The sequence below is a fragment of the Squalius cephalus genome, assembly GCF_949319135.1.
Source record: "Squalius cephalus genome assembly, chromosome: 22".
In the NCBI taxonomy this organism is placed as follows: Eukaryota; Metazoa; Chordata; class Actinopteri; order Cypriniformes; family Leuciscidae; genus Squalius; species Squalius cephalus.
In genome coordinates this window covers 4,213,753-4,233,922 of record NC_137143.1, presented here as the reverse complement: position 1 = coordinate 4,233,922, position 20,170 = coordinate 4,213,753, and the positions used below count along the sequence as shown (strand labels likewise).

At 38.6% G+C, this 20,170-nt stretch overlaps 1 protein-coding gene across 6 annotated transcripts in view; it reads right to left on the bottom strand.

The window, feature by feature from the left end:
• The window catches only part of srpk1b (SRSF protein kinase 1b), a 49,828-nt gene that overhangs the window by 1,551 nt on the left and 28,107 nt on the right, over positions 1-20,170 (bottom strand). For 5 of the 6 annotated variants that reach the window (XM_079857200.1, XM_079857197.1, XM_079857199.1 and 2 more), the window contains 13 exons: positions 12,915-13,030; positions 11,001-11,109; positions 10,817-10,904; positions 10,484-10,571; positions 10,079-10,185; positions 9,822-9,987; positions 8,771-8,796; positions 8,405-8,621; positions 6,649-7,050; positions 3,164-3,264; positions 2,846-2,953; positions 2,173-2,242; positions 94-186 (listed from right to left, as the gene is read on the bottom strand). In XM_079857200.1, the coding sequence (XP_079713326.1) occupies positions 94-186; positions 2,173-2,242; positions 2,846-2,953; positions 3,164-3,264; positions 6,649-7,050; positions 8,405-8,621; positions 8,771-8,796; positions 9,822-9,987; positions 10,079-10,185; positions 10,484-10,571; positions 10,817-10,904; positions 11,001-11,109; positions 12,915-13,030 (1,691 nt within the window). The remainder of the gene's footprint in view (positions 1-93; positions 187-2,172; positions 2,243-2,845; positions 2,954-3,163; positions 3,265-6,648; positions 7,051-8,404; positions 8,622-8,770; positions 8,797-9,821; positions 9,988-10,078; positions 10,186-10,483; positions 10,572-10,816; positions 10,905-11,000; positions 11,110-12,914; positions 13,031-20,170) is intronic. The other variant, XM_079857202.1, reaches the window with a different exon arrangement.

Here is a 20,170-nt window from a genome sequence, read left to right as displayed (position 1 = left end):
AAGCTACTGAACACTGTGGGCAAGTTTATCAAGTAAGTGAAAGACATCAGCTGAGCAATTACTCATGTGATGAGCGTCTATTGACAGATGTACCTTTCTTGGTGAAAAATTCCTTGGAATATTTGCCATTCATGATGAGTTTCCGAGGAATCTTCCCCAGCAGCTCGATGATCAACGCGATGTGATCTGTTTACAAAAGAAACAGAAGATAGCGATTACAGCCATTCACAACAAGCATTAGATGGAACTTTTAAAACTACTGACTTGAATTGGTCATCTACGATCCCACCAACTTATGTTTGTCCTTGATTTTAGTGAACATGTTTTATTAAGACCAGACATGCCAAGTCCTTATGTACCTGTATATTAAAGAGGACATAATGGGTCTTTCTTTTTATTTGAAGTTTTTAAAGAGAGCATATTAAGCTGTTTTACAAAGTCTTGATTTTGATTTTTGACCTCTACTAGAATAGGATTTTATGCTTGAATGTTCAAAAAACACATTCTCCATTGTTGCAGCTCCTCTTTCCCCAGTCTGTCAGTAACGCTCTGTTCCTGTCTCTATGAAGCCCCGCCTTCTGATAAGCACAGTGTGCTCTGATTGGTCAGCTGGACCAGTGTGTTTGAGGAAATCCAGACTTTCAAAAACCCATCTAGATAAAATCTGGAGATGCAAAACATCAGATTTTTGCAGGCGTTCTGAACACCGCTTAGAGGCCGCAACCTCTCCAGCGATTCAACTCCCAGTGCCACCTCCGTAATGACAGCTCAAATATTACACTGCGCTTGAGAAATGGATGCACTGGGCGTCATTAGTGTACTTGCAATGGCTCTCGTTCAAGTGCTAATTAAAGGGCATGGTGTGATTTGTTCTCCCGATGTGTTTTTGATTCACTGCGGGTCTGGAGAAGTTGTCTTGGCGGAATCCAAACCATGGGGTTCGTACGGTCGTAAAAAAACCTGGAAAAGTCATGGAATTTTAAAATAGCAATTTCTAGGCCTGGAAAAGTTTTGGAAAAGTCATGGAAATTTGTTTCACAATTATCTCTCTCTCGCTCACTCACTCTCTCTTATTATAAGACGAATGGCTTCACATCGGCACATTGCATCTGCACACGGTGATACAAGACTTTCGCTCACGTTTTGGGACAGTTGATGGAATCATCACTTGCCCAACCGGGACAGTGTTGCATCGTCACAAAAGTGTATCATTTGCATGTCTATTTAAGTCTTGTCAATTTAAAAATGTAAGTTTTTTTAAGCGATTCCAAGCAATATTTTTAATTCAGTGCTTAACTTTTCTGTGCGCTCTCAGTCACATCCAAAGCGCACACATAAAGCCGCATCGCAAACAGCTCGCAAGTACCAAACAGTGATTTTTTGTGGCTTATTGCTCTTAAATGGACAAATACACAACAATTATCTCAAAACGCCGGTCTTGGTGTGTATCCTCGTAAACAAAGTTGGTTGTGTCTTCAGTGAACGTAAACAGTCTGTTTTTAATTTACAGTGAAACTATCCAGTGTTATTCCACATTTGAGTACTCATTTTTGTAATATTTCTGTACCTGAACACTACTATTAGATCTACCTAAAAAAAACATTCATTTCTATTTATTCTATGGTATTTATTTGTGCAACTGCTTGTAATTTATTTGTTTTATTTTTCTGACTATTTACTGACTTTGTAAATTCAATTCAAAATTTGAAATCAAGCTTCCCTGTGTTGTGTGTAAGATATTGCACAAAAATTACTCCAAAGTAAAAACACACACATATAATTGAGATAATTGTAATGTTAAAAATAAAGATATGCTTTTTAAATGACATTATCCAAAACAAAATTCATGCCCTGGTTTAATTGCTAATATTTTTTAAACAAATTTCAATACATTGGGGCATTCAATGGCATGACGGTATGTCCTCTGCGTGGGGTAACCTCTGGCACAGTCACAGCTTGAATTTATTAAAAATAGCTAGCAATCGAATAGCATTAATAGTCATTAACTTTAATTAAGATATATGATAAATTTGCTTATTTTGCATGTATACATAGACTTTCATAGAACATTAGGTCATGAATATTGCCTCCAAAAAAAAAAAATGGGAAAGTCATGGAAATGTATTGGTAAAAAAGTGTGTGAACCCTGGCAGCCTGTGGAAGAATAATTACCTTCATCTCTGGAATAATCCTCTCCGGAGTGAGGCTCAAACAGGTAATCCCCTGTCGCCAGCTCAAATGCCTAGAGAGAGACACACTTTGAGAAGATGAATGTATGTGTGTGTGTGTGTGTGCGGACACAGCGTTCCTAGGATCCAGTTCTCTAGATGGTAGGTTGCTATCTGAAAGGCCAAACCAACCTTCACCCCTGCCCGAACTGAAGCCGCCACGCCGAGATAAGACTCTTTCGTTACGCAGCGGGCTTGAAATGCTGATACAGATGGAGTTTAACCTCTTTCTGTGGGTCTGACCTTACTGTTCATTACGGTTTAAAAATCTTAAAGAAAATCTCACATGTTGGATTTTTGGAATAAAATTTGAGTATTGAGTCATTACTTTAACAACATGCTAAAACAAAACTCTTTCGGAGTATCGGGTCATTACTTTAGCAACAGGCTAACACCAAACTCGGTCAAGTCTCCACATGGAAAGCTATTTGTGTCATGGAAAGTTGGTGCCTGTGTAGAGTGCTTTGTTAGGATGCAGGCAGTTCACAGCAAGGCAGCGCACTAAGTTTTGCAAGAGAGACTAAGATGTTTTGGAACGGCACACTTCACCAGTGGAGTTTTAATCCATATTTCAAAATCAAAATCAGTGTTTCTTATCAAAAAACCTTCAAACGCACCATGCACGCTGTGCTCCAGATGTCAGCTGGGGTCCCGTATCCTGAGCCAATCAACACCTCCAGAGAGCGGTACTGCCGCGTCTGAATATCGTCGGTGAAGTGCTTATGCTGATGATGACAAACGAGAGTTACATTAGGAGGACCCAACCACTGAAATCCCATGAGGATATCACCATCTCGATCAGTCAATTCAACTAATGCATCAATCAACAAGAATTAAAGGTAAATGATTACAGAATCTTTGGCTGGACTCTCTCTTTAACTCTCTGATTGAGCTGGTTTTTTGTGTTATACATGCAAAGAAAAGTCCAGACTCACCACCCAGCAGGCGTTTCCCAGGTCAGCGATTTTCACCTGGATCTTATCAGCGTTTAGCGGCTCCAGGGGGTTGAGTAACAGGTTTCCCGCAGCATTCTTAGCTACAGCAAAACAGAAGCAGGAGAAAGACCATTTTAGAGTCAACAACACACACATTCTGGGCCGGCTCTTATGAGGCTCAGTGTGTTTGCGGAATTATAAACGCTAGAGCACCTGTGGTTACACACTCACAGACAGACAGAGAGAATATACAGGGTTCCCACACCTTGGTTAACTTCAAATTCAAGGACTTTCCAGGTCCAATACCCTCACATTCAAGGACTCAATGTGGGGACACATATCAAGTGAGAGCAATCGTGTTACCTTGTAAGACACATTGTTACAGTTTTTTATGTGTCAAACACAACTATGCAAAAAAGAGGGTTAGGGTTAGGGTTTTTGCATAGATTTTTGGCCATATGACAGATCTGATATTATATTTGTCGTATTTTTGTTTTGCATAAAACTGAAGAATATTCGGTACATCCTATACTGTATTCTAAAATGATCTGATATTAACTTTTGCATGAAACGTTGAGGTACTATCATCGTAGTAGTTTTGTGCGTGCGTGAATATCATGGCAACATACAACACAAAGTACCTCACGCGGGAAACACTTAACGTAACTAACACAAATCAAGCAAGCTAGTATGCATAGGACAGAAAGTGTTGGCGAAATAACACATTAGCGGACTGGAGGGAATAAGATGGAATTTTTCCCAGAAAACATCTCGCACAGAATAAATTAAAGCACTTTCAAGGACCTGTATATATGTATGTGTATTTGCAAAAACTTTCCAGGGCCTTGAATTTTAATTTTCATATTCACAAACTTTCAAGGATTTCAAGGACCCGTGGGAACCCTGTATATAGATTGACAGACAGACAAATAGAGAGATAGATAGACAAATAGACGTTCCTAGAACTAATGGCAGAAGTAACTGTTTTTTGGCGTGTTCAAACTGCATGAACTAGGAACGATTTTAGTTCTAGGAACGCCTTTTAGTGAAACTAATTTAGCTCCTGCTTCAGAGTCGGTCTAAACCAGCACTATAGGAACTACCTATACTATGGGACGTTCGTATACGCTGACTGACCGAACGCATGCGAAACACCAGAACTCACCAATCACCATTTTTAAAAAGCGTGTGTAAACAGATTATAGCCTATATATTTGCTCCACAAACTAGCTCTACAAACATGGCAAACAGTGACAGATGGAGCTCTCAACCTTTACGCTGAGGAGAAAATCCAACACAGCTTGAAACATGATTATGTATTTCTGCTCAGCAAGCGACATTGGGCATTAAGCACATGGCATACGCTAAAACCTTTTCATATTCATATACTGTCTACTTTTTTGTACATATACTTTATTAGACAGGACATTTAAACAGATCGTACACTAATGAACACGGAGAATGCGAGCGCTGTTAGCTCAGGCTCTGGTGTTCTCAGCGCTGTCAAACTAAGTCACAACAACAAGCGCGGCTCACGTCACAGTGCCTACTGGCGGTGCGAATGCAACCAGCAAAACGGCCCAAGTGGCTAGCTCCAATAACTGCGTTCCTAACTACCCGGTGCGAAAGACCCTATAGATAGACAGAACGATAGATAGAACATTATATAAAATGAAAGATAGAACGATAGATAGATACTGTCTTCCAAAAACCACAGACAGACAGATAGAGATAGATAAACAAACAAATAGATAGAACGATAGATAGATGGATGGATGGATGGATATATATATATATACACACACACACGTGTGTGTGTATTAAGTGCAGTTAACTGTACGCCACAGTGTAATGCAATTTCCATTATATATTGTTCACTTTAAACCTACATTTTGTTTTTCAAGAAGTCGTTTTTTAGTCAAACAAACGTCCACGTCATTTTTTGTAGCCTGGTTTAATGTGCATTCATGTATGCTTGGCTCACAGGAGTATCTGAAGTGTATCTTGCTGTGACACAATGTTTGGTGAAACAGAAATACTCTTGACTATGCTTGTCTAACACTTAAGAGATAAGAACATACACTTATGTGGCTGGGGAAAACATCACAACCTCATTAAACAGAACAAGAACTCTGTCAGAGCAGCCGACAGTTTTAATAAACTGCTCCTGAGCTCTTGGACAGCTTGGGTCATGCACTTCTGCTGCGGTTTGCTCTGAGGCCTCTGCATTAAAACACTGGAAAAGAGGCAAAATGGCACATATCCAACTAATTATTTTTTAGTGAATTTTTATTGAGGTCTAACTAATGATCTGTCCAGACTTATTCATTACCATGCTTGTGAATTTAAAAAAATTCCTGACTTTCATGACTGTGGAACTCTGTTAGTTCCATCTTTATAATCAACTTGCTTCATCGTAGGGGTGGGCGAGATACTGGTAGAGATTTAGGACAATCTTCTCTATCATGGTTACGCTCACGTCACGTGATTTTGCTGTGCGGTCAGGAAAGCTTAGCGTTTGCATGCGTTTTTTTAACAATGCCATTTATAAATAGGCCTTTTAAACCGCAATAAGCATCGAAAGAGAACTCATTTCGTAATATGCACGCGCTGTCTCTCTGAACGACATGAAGCTGCTGCTCGTAGAGCATGTGAGAACTGAACTGAGTGCTTTTTACTGCATAAATGGGCTAGAACAGTTAAATACACATACCTACGTGTCAAAATGACCATGTATTTGCAAGTGTAAACAGCAATTTGTCTGAAGTAAAGAAAACGCACGAGTATAATGGATCTGTCGTTGATGATCAAACAACAACAAAAGAAAAAAAATCTCTCACTGTATTAAGTATATTTAATTTATTTAATATTTAATTTTTACAGTGAAGACTATGCAGTGTTTATTTTTTTCATACATTTGATTGCTTTATACATTTTATGTAGTATTTCTTATTTATGCTTGAAATGTTTCAGTTAGGTCTATTTCATTTATCACTGTTTACTGGTCTTCAATAAGCTTGAGAGTTAGACTAGTATTTTTTTTAGGCTAGTATTAGTTTTTTTAAACGATACTGAAAATGGTGATAAGAATTATAAAATTTCAATGGTATCAAATATTTTGATATCATAAAAACCTTATTTAAATCAAATGAACTATAACTATATCTATTATCATTATCATGAAATAAAATTACCGGTACTCTTTAAAAATTAACTACTCTAAAATTAATCTTATTAAAAGATTTTGGTCCTATCGCCCACCCCTACTTCATCGAAAGCATGTTGTATGTGAACTGTCCCTTTCTTGGATTAATACTGCTATTAAACACTGCAAAATCAGGCTGTTTTAGTATGTTAGCAAAACCAGTTCAGTGTTAGGAGACTCTAGGAAAACACAGAGGCGGAGAGAGAGGGAGGGCAGTTAGTAAGGCGCAAACAGAGAATTAAAGAGAGGGGCATTCCTCCAGCGAGGGCTCCGCACTGACCGTCCTTCAGGCTCTCCTCCTCTGTGACCGCCTGCGCGCTGGGGTCCACCTCCATGGTGAGGCCCACCTCCGCCCTGGGGCCCTCAACAGAGCCGTTCAGCTCCGCCGTGGGGCTCTCTTGATCCTGCACCCTAGGGCACTGTGACTCAACCATGCCACAAATCAAAGGTCCATTACCGTCTGTGGCGGCAGGGGACGGAGGACTGGGCTCTTTCTCTTCGGTGCCGTTGCATGCTGGGTAAGGGTTAGTAGGGTCGGAGCCCTCGGTGCCGCTGTCGTAGGGGTTCACGGGGGTGTCGTCCTTCATCTGCTGCTGGAGATCGAGGCTCTGCTCGTCCTCAAGGCCCGGGCTGTGACCGTTGACGCCGCCTCTGAGCTGAGACCAACCATCTGAGACACCATCTGCAGTGGAAAAAAGTTCAAAAGTTTGTATTTCAATACAATCTCTGAGTTGAAACACAGATATATCATGGCACAAGACTCGAAAGCGTAGCAACACCAGTCATAATCGATGAAGACAGTAGCTGGAAGCATGTTTTTTTCATCACGACTGGGATGTGGCTACACAGAGATTCTGCAACACTACAGATATTGCACAAATATTTGCGCCTACTGAGCCAGTTAATAATGATATCATTAATTGCATTAACAACTGCTTTAGATTTACATTTACTTTTCAAGATATGTGGTGTTTGCCTGTGCTTGACGATATAATGCTAGGGTGTTGCTGATGGATGTCAGAGCATTGTTAAGTGGTTGCTAAGGTGTTCTGAGTGCACTGATCTGCGGTTGCTAGGCGCTTGCTTACTGGGGCAAGGTAAAATTATGGTGTTTCTAATTAATTGCAATCTTCATTTGAACAATCTAATGATTTCTTAAAATCTCAGCAAGTGTAATTCAATTCACAATTACTCTTAAGAACCGGTTCTCTTTAGTGAATCAAAATGATTCAGTGGATATTACAGGATGTATAGATGGAATAATATATATATATATGATGTCAAAGCTGTATTCAATGTCACCTGATCTTTCAGAAATCATAGTAAAATTGCTGATTTTGTGCTCAATTATCATCAATAAATATTGGCACTCTATTTTTTATATAAAAATGTTTGCTAAATTGATTGAATAGCAATTTAACTGAAGTGTTGTCAGTGTTGTTATTGTTAAATAAAAAGAAAACCAAAACTATCATGTTTCATGTTTGTTAACTGAAATACAACTTAAATAAAATTAAATATATTTATTACATTTAAAAGCATACTTAAACTAGAAATTTTGCAAAATGAGAAATGATTCCTTGGCAACTAACTGAAATAAGTAATAAGTAAAATAGTAAGTATTAACATTACTAACACTTGCTAAAAATGGTAATTAATTATATGCTATAAAAAAACTAATAAAAACGTCATAAGCACATAAAATTACAAAAATCTAAATGAAAACTGAAATTTAAACATAAAAGCTAATTGAAAATATTAATAAATACTACAATAGTATACAAATAATACTAAACACTCCCCTTGGATCATTTTTAAAATGAATATCTTTGTAATGTAATAAGTTGCAAGGTTCCCTATATAATTTGCAGCGTTAACCTTGAGAGAATCTCTTTAATACGCAAGCAAAATACACCCGAATGATTCAGAATCAAATAGAGAGCTTGTGAAATGTGTCTCAGCTCTATTGCTAAGTCAAGCCTTGCTCTAACCGCACTAACACTAATAATCCAGGGTTTGAGTCCTGCATCCCTCACCCAGTGTGGCCTCAGCTGTGATGTCATGCAGTGTGTGACTGCTGGGGACTGATGGGGTGCTGTCGGGCGTCTCCGTTTCATCCTCCTCTTCCTCCTGTCCTCCCTCAGGGCCTTTCTCCAGTCCCTCGATCTCCAGAATCCTCTTCTCCAAGAGCTCAGCCTGACGCTTCTGTTTCTTCTTCATCTTTTTCTTCTTGTTCTTGGACATTTTGGCCATCTGAGGGAGAGAATCATGCAAGAGGAGTTTGAGTGTTTGTTTGAATAACAGTAAATCTGGAGACTTCACAGTCATTTAATTGTGTGTGAATCTGCTGCTGATAAGCAATAAGGGAGACGCTACAAAACTAATCTCAGAGGAACACTCACTTGTTTTGGGGCCGGGGCTGTGCTCACTACAGTGCAGAAAGAGGATGAGAAGAAAAGACAACATCAGCATCTTGTTGCGCACAATCAACGTCATGAAAGCTGGACATTTCTCAGTAGCTACACAGAGTTCAAAAGAAGAGCACATGAGCTTCTCCAGAGATTCACACTGTGGGAATTTGTCATCCTTCAGTTGTTTGGAGGAGCACATGAGTCACTGCTCTCCATTTAGAAACATCCCGCAGACTTTACGTCACTCTGAATAATGTATCAATGGAGATGTTCAATGCTGAGCTGTCAGAGGAGGTGAATGGATGTGAGGTTACTAAGTTACAGCGAATTCGACCATTGCATTTCTAGTTATTTGTGATTTCTAGCTAATAAAAAGTTTAAGAATAACTAGATATTCTTATTGTTTATACATTACTGTACCTTCAGTTTGGGGGCAGTACGTTGTTTCTTCATTTTATTTTTAAAATTCTTAAAATGTAATTTATTCCTGTGATCAAAGCTGAATTTTCAGCATTACTCCAGTCTTCATATTGAAATGTTAGTTGTAATATATATTTATCATATTACAAAAACATATTTTTGTAGTTATGGTCTTTGCATAAATCAAATACACAAATACTCTACAATACAAACATACTGCAAGTTTCAGAACTCAAACCTTTAAACCAGTTTAAAATATGAATTATTCTTTTCTACCCTTCTTTGAACAACTCATGTCGGTCCATCAATCACAGGCGTGATAAAGATGAAGATGAAGATAAAGATGTCATGTAAGACCATCAGTGGATGTAAAGTAGAGAGTAAAAATAAGGATGGAAAATTATCATTTTTATACAAATATTGAACTTTTTTTTTTGCACTTTGCAAACTTAATAAACTAACTTCAAGAAACAATATAAAAATATGAAACAGCATTTCAATATTTTGGGTATTTTTATATATTTTGGCAGCATTTGTGCTTGATTACTGACCCTAGTGGGAACTCTACTAATAATCTAAACGTTGTTTCTCTTGCATATCTGAGAGGAGATCTTGGGGTCACCTGCGGATCCAGAGGGAGGCGGAGCTCCAGATTTCTGCCACTCGGTGGCCTCCGCCGCCAGTCTCTTGACATACGCCTCATTCACATCCATCAGGATGTTCTCTGGCTTTATATCAGTGTGAATGATCTTACACTTGGTGTGCAGGTAGTCCAGGCCTTGCAAAACCTAGAGAGAGAGAGAGAGAGAGAAACAGTTGTGAATTGCATTTGACTTTCTGTACAAACAAACTAAACGACAATGAATTAAAAATATGCACCTGTCGTATAATGCTCTTGACACACGGCAGCGGCAGGCCCTGGTAGTTGGACTTAATAATCCACTTCAGCAGATGGTGGCCGAGGACTTCGAACACCATACACACATCTGACAGCGCATGTTAAAGGGAAATGATGCTGAACGTATCTCTGGAGAACAAATTCCAGCTCTTTCGGGAACACAAGCCAAAAGCTCCAGCTCACTGTGAGCTGTTCTCCACAAATAAGAGAGCGAGCTGAACTGAATCTGGGCAGAGCGCCGAGTCTCACAGCTGTGGATCAAGAGATCGAGCGGCAGCTGAAACTGCGCCTAAAAGCAAATATAGAGTACACTAGAAACACACCTGTGGATGTCTCAAATGATTTATGCATGTGTGTAGGCTGTGTTCTCGGTACTGAAAGGATACGGGTCCCGTTCACGCCTGAGATCTTGAAGTCGTCCAATAACTGCACCACTTTCTCCCTGCTGGGATCATTCTGGTCTGTGTTCCTGACCTGAATCCACCAGATGGGGATTGGAGAAAATAACTCTCAGATTTACAGGCAACATTTCAAAACCATTTTCTTTGGTTTGTTACGAAATAAACCGTGTTCTCATTGGATGAAACTACTTTCCTCAGGCCATGTTGGCAACAACTGACTTAATCACTTTTTTCCACCACAGTGTGGCATACTCTCAAATTCATCTGACACTAAATGGTCTTGTTTTCTATGGCAGCGCTGGCGTCGGGGTAACTCACCGCTCTCAGGAGCTTGATCTCATCGAGTGCTGTTTCGGTGTAGTGCTCTGCGCTCTTAACCACTTTCATGGCCACAAAACGCTTCCCTCTGCAACCAAAACAATAAATTACCTCCAAGTACACATACTTCAAATGCATAAATGGTATTACTGAAAGAGAAAAACCATCAGGTAAAAGAACATACTGTGTGTCCCAAGCAAGCCAAACAGTGGAAAAATGACCCCATCCCAGCTTGCGGATTACGTGGTACCGTCCATTGAACAGGTCGCCTATTTTCACATGGTGATATCCACCTAGAACATGTTGGGGTTGTTAGAAAACACTGCTAGAAACAAAACATCAGGAATTATTTGAAAATCAGGGTACAAAATTAACACTGGTTATCTATCGATTTATTCAAAAATACAATTTATTAAAAACAAAATTCATACAAACAATTTATTGAATACATTTCTTCAAAGACTTCAAAAAGAAAACTTTGAGAAGTTTGGCATAATCCTTAACTATTGCTTCTAAATCAACAAAACTGCTTCGCTGCTTGCTTAATGCTTTAAAAAAACATGTGGTGAGAGCAACATGCAGAAAATAAATAAATAAAACAAGAAAATTACAGGTGAAATTCGAAAAATTAGAATATCGTGCAAAAGTTATAATTTTGATGATTATGGCTTATAATTTATGAAAACCCCAAATTCAAAATCTCAGAAAATTTGAATATTACTTGAAATCAATGAAAAAAAAGGATTTTAAATACAGAAATGTCGGCCCGCTTAAAAGTATAATCATGCATATGTAAATAGTTATATATACTAAATATATTAGTTTCACCTTTTAATTTGAATTACTGAAATACACGAACTTTTGCACGATATTCTAATTTTTCGAGTTTCACCTGTATATCATGGAGAGGATTTGATTTTTATGATCAAGTCAAGGTTATTCATGTTGCAAAATGTCATGCAAATGAATTTAAGAGCATCAATTAATTATTCATGATCTTTGTTCACTGATATCATTTGTATATCAAACTGATTTTTAGAGAAACGAAATATGATAATGCCTCAGAAAATTCAATCTGCCTGTTTACATGACAGTCGCATTGGCACATATCTCATTTATATCTGATTTATTTCCACATATGAACAAGGCCTGAAACCGATCTCGAAATATCCGAATGCATGCGTTTTTTTTTCCTGTTTACACGTTCATAGAACACATCTGATCTGTGTCACATGTGAGCAAAACATCAGAATTGGGTCACATTTCACTGACCGTGTAAACGAGGCCTGCACTTTTCAGCACTTTTCATGTTAACACAAACAATGATAAAAGTGAGGAGTTAAGAGTCTGACATTGCTATGTGTGTGGGTTTTTTTTTTGCGCCATTGGGTAAGTTGTGTCAAAAGGGAGTTTTCACTGTCTTAGACTTTGAAAACCCCTGCACTACAGCATTTCCCTCTATTTGTAATGAGACACGTTTTTACGTTTTAAGTCTAGTTTTCTGCCAGAAAAAAAAAAAGGCTCAACCGTAGTTTCCATCAAAATAAAAGCTCAAGGGTTTTTCTCTTGCAAATGTAGAAATTAGGGCAAAAGTATTGCAATTTCCCTACTGTAGCGCAAGTGACATATATATATATATAATTTTTTTTTTTTTTTTTTTTTTACAGTGCATTTGTTTTACAATATATGGCTATTACTGTTATAGGAATAATAATATAAATAATGAATGACTATATTATAATTATTATAATCATATCCTAATTGTTTAACTTTTTAAAAAACCAGTGTGAATGTAACGTAGACTGAGACACTCTATCACAACTTAAAAGAAGGTTAAGTCTGAAGTTAAGAAGGTACAGTACGTCAATTCACCAACTTTTTTCTTTGTTCAATTTGCACACTGAACATGGGCTGGACCTCAAAGTGAACACCAGAATGATTCATTTAACTTATTAATTTAACCTCCCTCCCCCCCAGAGGGAACGAGGTCCACCCACCACAGTCTCACAAAATCCTGTGGGAAACACTGTATATGCATATAATATGCTTTCACTGTCCACATGAATCTCTCCCAGTGCTGTGAGTGCAGGACTCCTACCCTTGCAGTAATCATTAGGGTCCTCTTGCTCTTCATCATCTGAGCCCAAGATCTCCTCATCTTGCTCCTGCAGGGAGTCAGGCTGCTGCGCGGCTCCCCTCGGGTGGGGATCAGGCCTGGAAGAACCAAAGCTTATCGTTAGAAAACAGATGCAACAACGGCCACCTCTGGCTCCGGCCAAACGTCTTCACACATCTCATTCTAGATGCGCTTATAGATGTTACAGGAAGGCAGACAAATATCCAATGCCTTTAAAATGCTGTTATTGGCAATAATTGAAAATCCTTTGTAGGGTTTGCCGCGTTTACAATTTAATACCACCATTATTTTGCTATTGCATCTATGGATGTCCACAGGGGATTCTCTAGTGTGAGGGTCAGACATTTATGAAACCTATAAATCAATGCAGGTGCAAACCGAAGGGACTGTAGTGATATTGCAGAATAAGAGAGTCTGTCTTCTCTGGTTCACAGTATCTCAGCGGGAGCTGTGAAGGAAATTTTAAGGGGCGTCAAGCTAAGCGAGATCATAAAGAAGTCTTTTTGAGTCTTGCTGCTGATGCAAACTTAAAGGGATAGTTCATACGAAAATGAAAATTATGTCATCATTTACTCACCATCATGTCATTCCAAACCTTTCTTTCTCATGTAGAACACAAAATATGATATTTTAAAGAATAATATTTTGAAAATATTCAATGAAAGTGTCACTCGTACACTCCACAGAAGAAAGTCATACTGCATGCATGAGGATGATCATTTTAATATTTGGGTGAACTATCTATTTAAGCATTTAACATCTGAATGAATGATACTGATCCTGCTTTACCAGACAAGTTTGAATATGATTTATAACACTTTATATATGAAGAGTTCAGATGCAAAAGCCTCTTAAAGGGGGGGTGAAATGCTATTTCATGCATACTGAGTTTTTTACACTGGTAAAGAGTTGGATTCCCATGCTAAACATGGACAAAGTTTCAAAAACTAAGTTGTACGTTTGAAGGAGTATTTTTGTTCCAAAAATACTCCTTCCGGTTTGTCACAAGTTTCGGAAAGTTTTTTTCGAGTATGGCTCTGTCTTACGTAAGATAGAGCGGAATTTCCTTATATGGGTCCTAAGGGCACTTCTCCGGTAAGATCGCGGCCGCGCGCGCACTCGTAGACCAGAGCAAGAGAGTGAAAGCAGTTCGCCATCAAAGTGCCCTGCCCGGCTTTTGGGAAGTCAATGTCACCAAAGAAGTGTGTTTTTGGTTGCCAGGGCAAGACAACCCTGCACAGATTCCCAAAGAACCCAGCGTTAAGGAACCCGTGGATGGAGTTTGTTTTCCTGAGCATAAACGGAGTTGTGTAGCTGTTTGTTCCCTGCATTTCGACGATGATTGTTTTATAAACAAAGCCCAGATCGTCTAATGCTTAAGGATAGAGCAGTCGCAATGATAAAGGTTCGCGGTCGTGCGTTGGAACCGGACGGTGAGTAACTGTTGAACAAATAATGTCTCTGTGTGTTGTCACTAGCTCGGTGCGTTAGCACAGCTAAGCTTCGCCCACACGGCCCGCCCCCAGCCGCTCGGTTTTTTCCGGAAAGACTCGGTACACCCTATCTTTCTTTGATTAATATAATAAAACAAAAGACTTTTTGGAGATATGAAGGATGCAATATTACTCTATAGGTACTCAAGATTAACAGGAGATTGAGTGAAAATGAGCATTTCACCCCCCCTTTAAGTGCCATCTGAAATTTTCTTCTAGAATGATAATTTTTATCAGGCTCGTATATTTAAGTTCAATAATTTCATTTAAATGGCAATGCAAATTACCTATTAATTGTCATTTAAGTGAAATCACTTAACCTAAATATACAAGCTTTATAAAAATGATCATCCTAGAAGAAAATTTCAGATGGCACTTAGAGGCTCTTCATATGTAAAAAATATTTTAAACTTACTAGATCAATTCCTATGCCTATTTTGTAATTGCAATAAAAGGATAAAGTACATTTGAATGAGAGCATTTTAATCATCCATCTCCTGTCACCATGTCATGATACGGTATGTAGGTCGAAGGGCCTTGTGCCAAGATTCAGAGCGACACTACAAGACCAGACACTGTGCAATTTTGCCAATCTGATTGTTTTAATCATAGACTTGATTCATGAATTCTACCTGCATTGTATATGAATATCTCATTGACCTTTTCAATATCATGCTACTTGCTGTGTTATTTCCAGTGGTTGGCTGCACCAGCATTAATGCGATTAGATATGCGGCTTTGTGCCGTTCCCGCTGATGAGCTAGCCTCGCTGCGTAGCGTAATCTCTCTCAAGCAATTGGCAATTTTCTGCATCCTAAACTGGGCTCTCGACTGCGGCTTGGAAGTTCGAAGCAAGTCCAAAATAACATAAGCCTTTACAAGGACACTTTCTGATTCTCGATATGGCTCATGAACATTGCGCAAAGAACGTCTGAAGCAGCGGATTAAATGCGCTGAAGATCCCACGTCAGGTTTGTTTCTGTTAGTTTTAAAATGTAAAACTATACATCAAGATTCTGGTCTAAATAAACAGGTTGAGAGGGAAATAAAAATGTGCAAGAATTATGAATAAATGCAGTTAATCAGAACAGCCTGACTCCAGAGCAGAGGAAAAGCTTTTTCACAAATTCAAGAAGCTTTTTCCACAAAAATCCTAGGCAACACAGATTGTTCTCACAAACATGAAATTGTTTAATTGAGAAACGGTTATCTCTGTCTGTTTGCCAACTGAATCAATTTTGCGCTTCATGCGTCAATGAGTATTTCAATAATGAAGGCACCACCTGCGACAAATACACGGCAAACATCGACTTCAGATCTCAGGGATTTACAAATTCTGCTCTTGTCACTTGAGTTGATTAATTTTTGATTGATGCAAGCAAACTTTGCAGTTAGCTAAAAAAACAGTACATGCATTCTAATGAACATGCTATTAGGCCAAAACGATTGTGTAGTTGGTGCTAATGGCTGAACATGGAGGGTGTTACACCAGAAAACAATTAATTTAGCCAGATCCCAGATAATTAGAGGCTGTGCTAGAGGGAGTTAATTAGTGGAGGTATGCATGAATGCTACGCTGGTCAGAGGGCAGAGCTGTATGTACGTACACACACACACACACACGGCTCCTGGCTCAGAGCAGAGCAGATGTTGAAGCACAGCAGCCACGTCATCAGAGAAGAGATGAGTTTTTGAGAAGAAATGTTTTTGGTTAAAGATTATGAGGGCACATGAATTAAAAGAAAAAAGATGTGCACGGATAAGTCATTTACAATAAACACTTCACTATTCCATGAAAAATAGTCCATTTTGATTTCATTTTGACTAAGTTTCCTTTAGGCGGTCATTAGTCAAGGGTATAGACAGATGTTTTAGAGCATAGGTTCTCAAAGTGCGGCCCGCGGGCCAATGGCGGCCCGCAGAAACATTTCTGGCGGCCCGCGATAACATCTGATAACATCTGTAAAACCGTTAAAACTGTAACATTACATTGTTTTGAAAAAATTAATCTCTGTTTAGTGGTTTAGTTTAGCGGCATCTATAGGCATAAGCGGTAATTACAGGTGTGGTCCGACTGATCGCAAGTGACAAGTAACTTAATGACAAGCTTAATAGACGCGTTTCCATACCTTTCAAATTTTTCGCGGGCGCGAACACTTGCATTTTCCTATCAACAGTGGAAACAACTTAAAATACTCTATCATTTCTGGTCATACAGAAAATAATAATACATTATTCGCAACTACTTTTATTTGTGTAAACTCATAATAACAATAAAACGTTGTGCTTTTGTAAAATAAAATAAAACAATCAGTAGCCTACGCGCTTTCATGATCTCCGTGACCTGGAGCGCGAGAACTGAAACTAAATATAGCCTATGTAGGCTAAAGCTTGAAACTCGAATCGAAAGCTAATACCTTCTGATTATGTAATCCTTAAAGGTGCATTTCTCTCTAAAAGCGCATCTGCTTAACAGCTGGAGATATGTTTTTAGCCGACACTTAGAAAACAATAGTTTATTAATAAACAATTAAAATGCCTCGCTGTTTTTTCAGACACATTTATTATCATTATCCTATAACTCACTTTTCTGTGGGCTGTGGCTCTTCTCATTCAGCACTGTGGGAAAAATATCAATTCCAGGTTCTAATTTGGCCTTAGAAAACCAGTAAAATCGACATGTTTTCCATATTAATTTGTGAATATTTTAAATGTTTAATAAAGGGGCAAAAAATCATAAACAAAAATCTGAAAATTCGTCGATATTTACTTTTTTGCGCAGCAGTTGGTGTAACGTTAGCCAGTTCAAATTAAAATTTTGGTGTTCAACTTTGCATTTTAAAAAGACAACAACCGTTCATTTTTCATTTTTCAATTACGGGTTAAAAAAGATAGATAATAATAGTGCAAAACATTTGCGCAAATCTGTATATGGAAACGCGACTGACAGGTTGATAGATATGAATGATGATGACTTGTTTGGTAAGCTTCTATTTGAAAAGTTTCTCTCTCTCTCTGTTCTCTCTCTCTCTCTCTCTCTCTCTCTCTCTGTTCTCTCTCTCTCTGTCTCTGTCTCTGTCTCTCTCTCTGTCTCTCTCTCTCTCTCTCTCTCCCTGTCCCTGTCCCTGTCCCGCTTTGGTAGCTGGAATTGCCCCTGAATAAGGCCTATGCTGATAAGAAGCAAGGCAGCCTGAGACTGTTTGTTCTAAATAAGTTTGTACTTGAAATGGACTGCACACAGGACTGTTATATCCCAAATTTGTCTGTTGAGGGTAGAGAACCCCAGGGATTTTGTTTGCATTGCAATTTTTCTCAAGATTTTCACAAGTTTTGCCAGGTTTGGCCTCAGTTATAAATTAAAATGTGTTTATTGCAATAAATGTAAACTGTAGAGATGCAACCTGGTCATTACAATTATTTCAAATGGGATTTTCTTTTCAGTATTTTTTTTTAATTTTTCTCCCCCGCCCCTTTGGCGGCCCTCAGTTCAATGTTGGGTTCCTAAATTGGCCCTCACCTATCAAAACTTTGAGAACCCCTGTTTTAGAGTCTCAGGGACGCTCCAATCCATCGGCCACAGACTGGCATCGGCAGATAATCACATTCTATGAGTTGATCGGTAGCCACTTAATTTGTCCGATCTCATGAACTGATCGCAATCTGATAGCATAAAATACAAACAAGTTGACAGGGACTGCTGAATGTTAAAGGGGTCATCGGATGCAAAACTCTCTTTTATACGGTGTTTGCATATAAATGTCTTTGCAGTGTGTGGACACAACCACCATTCAATGAAAAAAATCCATTCACTCCTTTTTTTTTTAAGGAGTACTCATATTTTCTGAGCAATATGATGAGCATATTGCTCATACTCCGCCCACGATCACTGACGGACTGTCCCGTATTAGCATATTTCCGCCCTCAGCCATTTGTATAGGCTACTGTCCAACAAGGCAGCACTTTGTGTGTCTTGTGTCGACACCCCTCATGGAAGAGAGGGGTGGGGTGAGCAGTTGCACATTATCATTTAAAGTGACATGCACCTAAACGGGTCGCTGTGAACAGAGCTGTTTTTGAGGAGGTAAAAGGGTGTTGTTTTACACAACCATTGAGGAATTTTAATCAAAGTATGTTACAAGCTTTAAATGAAGACCCTAAAGAATCATACCAACTTGTGGAAAATGGGCATCTCATGACCCCTTTAACATTCAACAAGGACTTAATACTGCTTACCAGAAAAAACAGGGTAACTGAAAGTTTAAAATCCTGAAAACTTGTTTTATTCAATATACTCATAATGAACAGAAAATGAAGCGCATTTAATTCAATGATAGCCTTTTGACGTGTAATAATCACAATATGCTGCATTGCAACTCCTTTTTTTCCGTCCTCAAATTAAAGACCTCATAAAATGATAATTAAAACTTTTCTTATACCGTTTAAGGCCTTAAATTTGATCAAACTGAAATTAAGACTTGTTAAAGACCCGCAGGGACCCAGCTTGCAGCTACAAATTACAAAACATCACCCTCAGTGTAATGTCAAAATGACGGATGGCCTTCAGATTGTTCTGTCACTGCTAAAAAAATAAAACCCCTGGGTGGAATAATCACGTTTTGCTTTTAGAAAGAGTGTAATGACAAAAACCTTTTCTCATATAAAAAGTTCTTATATTATCGTTCAGTAAGTTCAAACAATTCAAAGACACGCATTTATTAAAAGATAATGACTGGAACGGTAATCTGAGAGCCGACAGTAATTAACGCAGAGAGATCACTGCAGACATAACATCTCCCTGCACCGCAGTTAATGAGACAAGACACTGAAATAAAACGCAAGTTAAAGAAATCACATGTTTTCAAGTGGTATACTTCTGCATGAAATGCATCAACCAGTAGAGATTCTGCTGTATCATTTATACTATGCTAGATATATTTGTGTGGCAATCAGTGGGCAGGACCTACATAAAATATAGAGCGCTATAAAATATAGAGCGGGGCATTTCTCAAACAAGGAAGGACTTGTTATTAAGTAGTTTTGATGAGAACAACGTGATTCGGAGTTTAGTTATTTGCTGTTGCCAAGCAATGTCGCAACTTACTGCAGACATATAGAATTGAAGTGATGTGCAGTCTAGGGTGAATGTGCACAACGTGCCCACCCTGACACCACACCCATTAGTGCTTGTTGAAGCACATTTGGGTTTGGAGCTCAAAGTCACGGGCATTAATATGGAGTATGTCCTCCTTAAGAGCTTCAACTTTTCTGGAAAAGCTTTCCTCTAGTTGTTCCAACATGGATGCAGAGAGTTGCTTTCATTCAGACACAAGTGCATCATTAAACAGCATTTCAAGTCATGCAATGGGAGAGCAGTCAAGTTCTTCATTTAAAATTAAATTAAATAAAAAAAATTGATTAATACTACTAATAAATGTATTATTCTTTATAAATATGTTTTGATATGAAGAAAGACAAAAACAAAAATCATTCTCTAACCACTGTTTTGTTTGTGGAAACCATGAAAATGTGGTCTGTCTTCAGATAACTGATCTGCTGCAGGAGGGATGGATAAAGACTGTGAAACACAAACGTCTGGAGAGATTGTGGGTGGTCCTATTTTCTACTGTTGTCAGCTTACACAGCACAAAGCAGTCGAAATAACAGAATGCCTTGCATTTCACTGGTGTCAGTCTAAATATTCGCCTGCCCTTTCAGTGCTGTGTG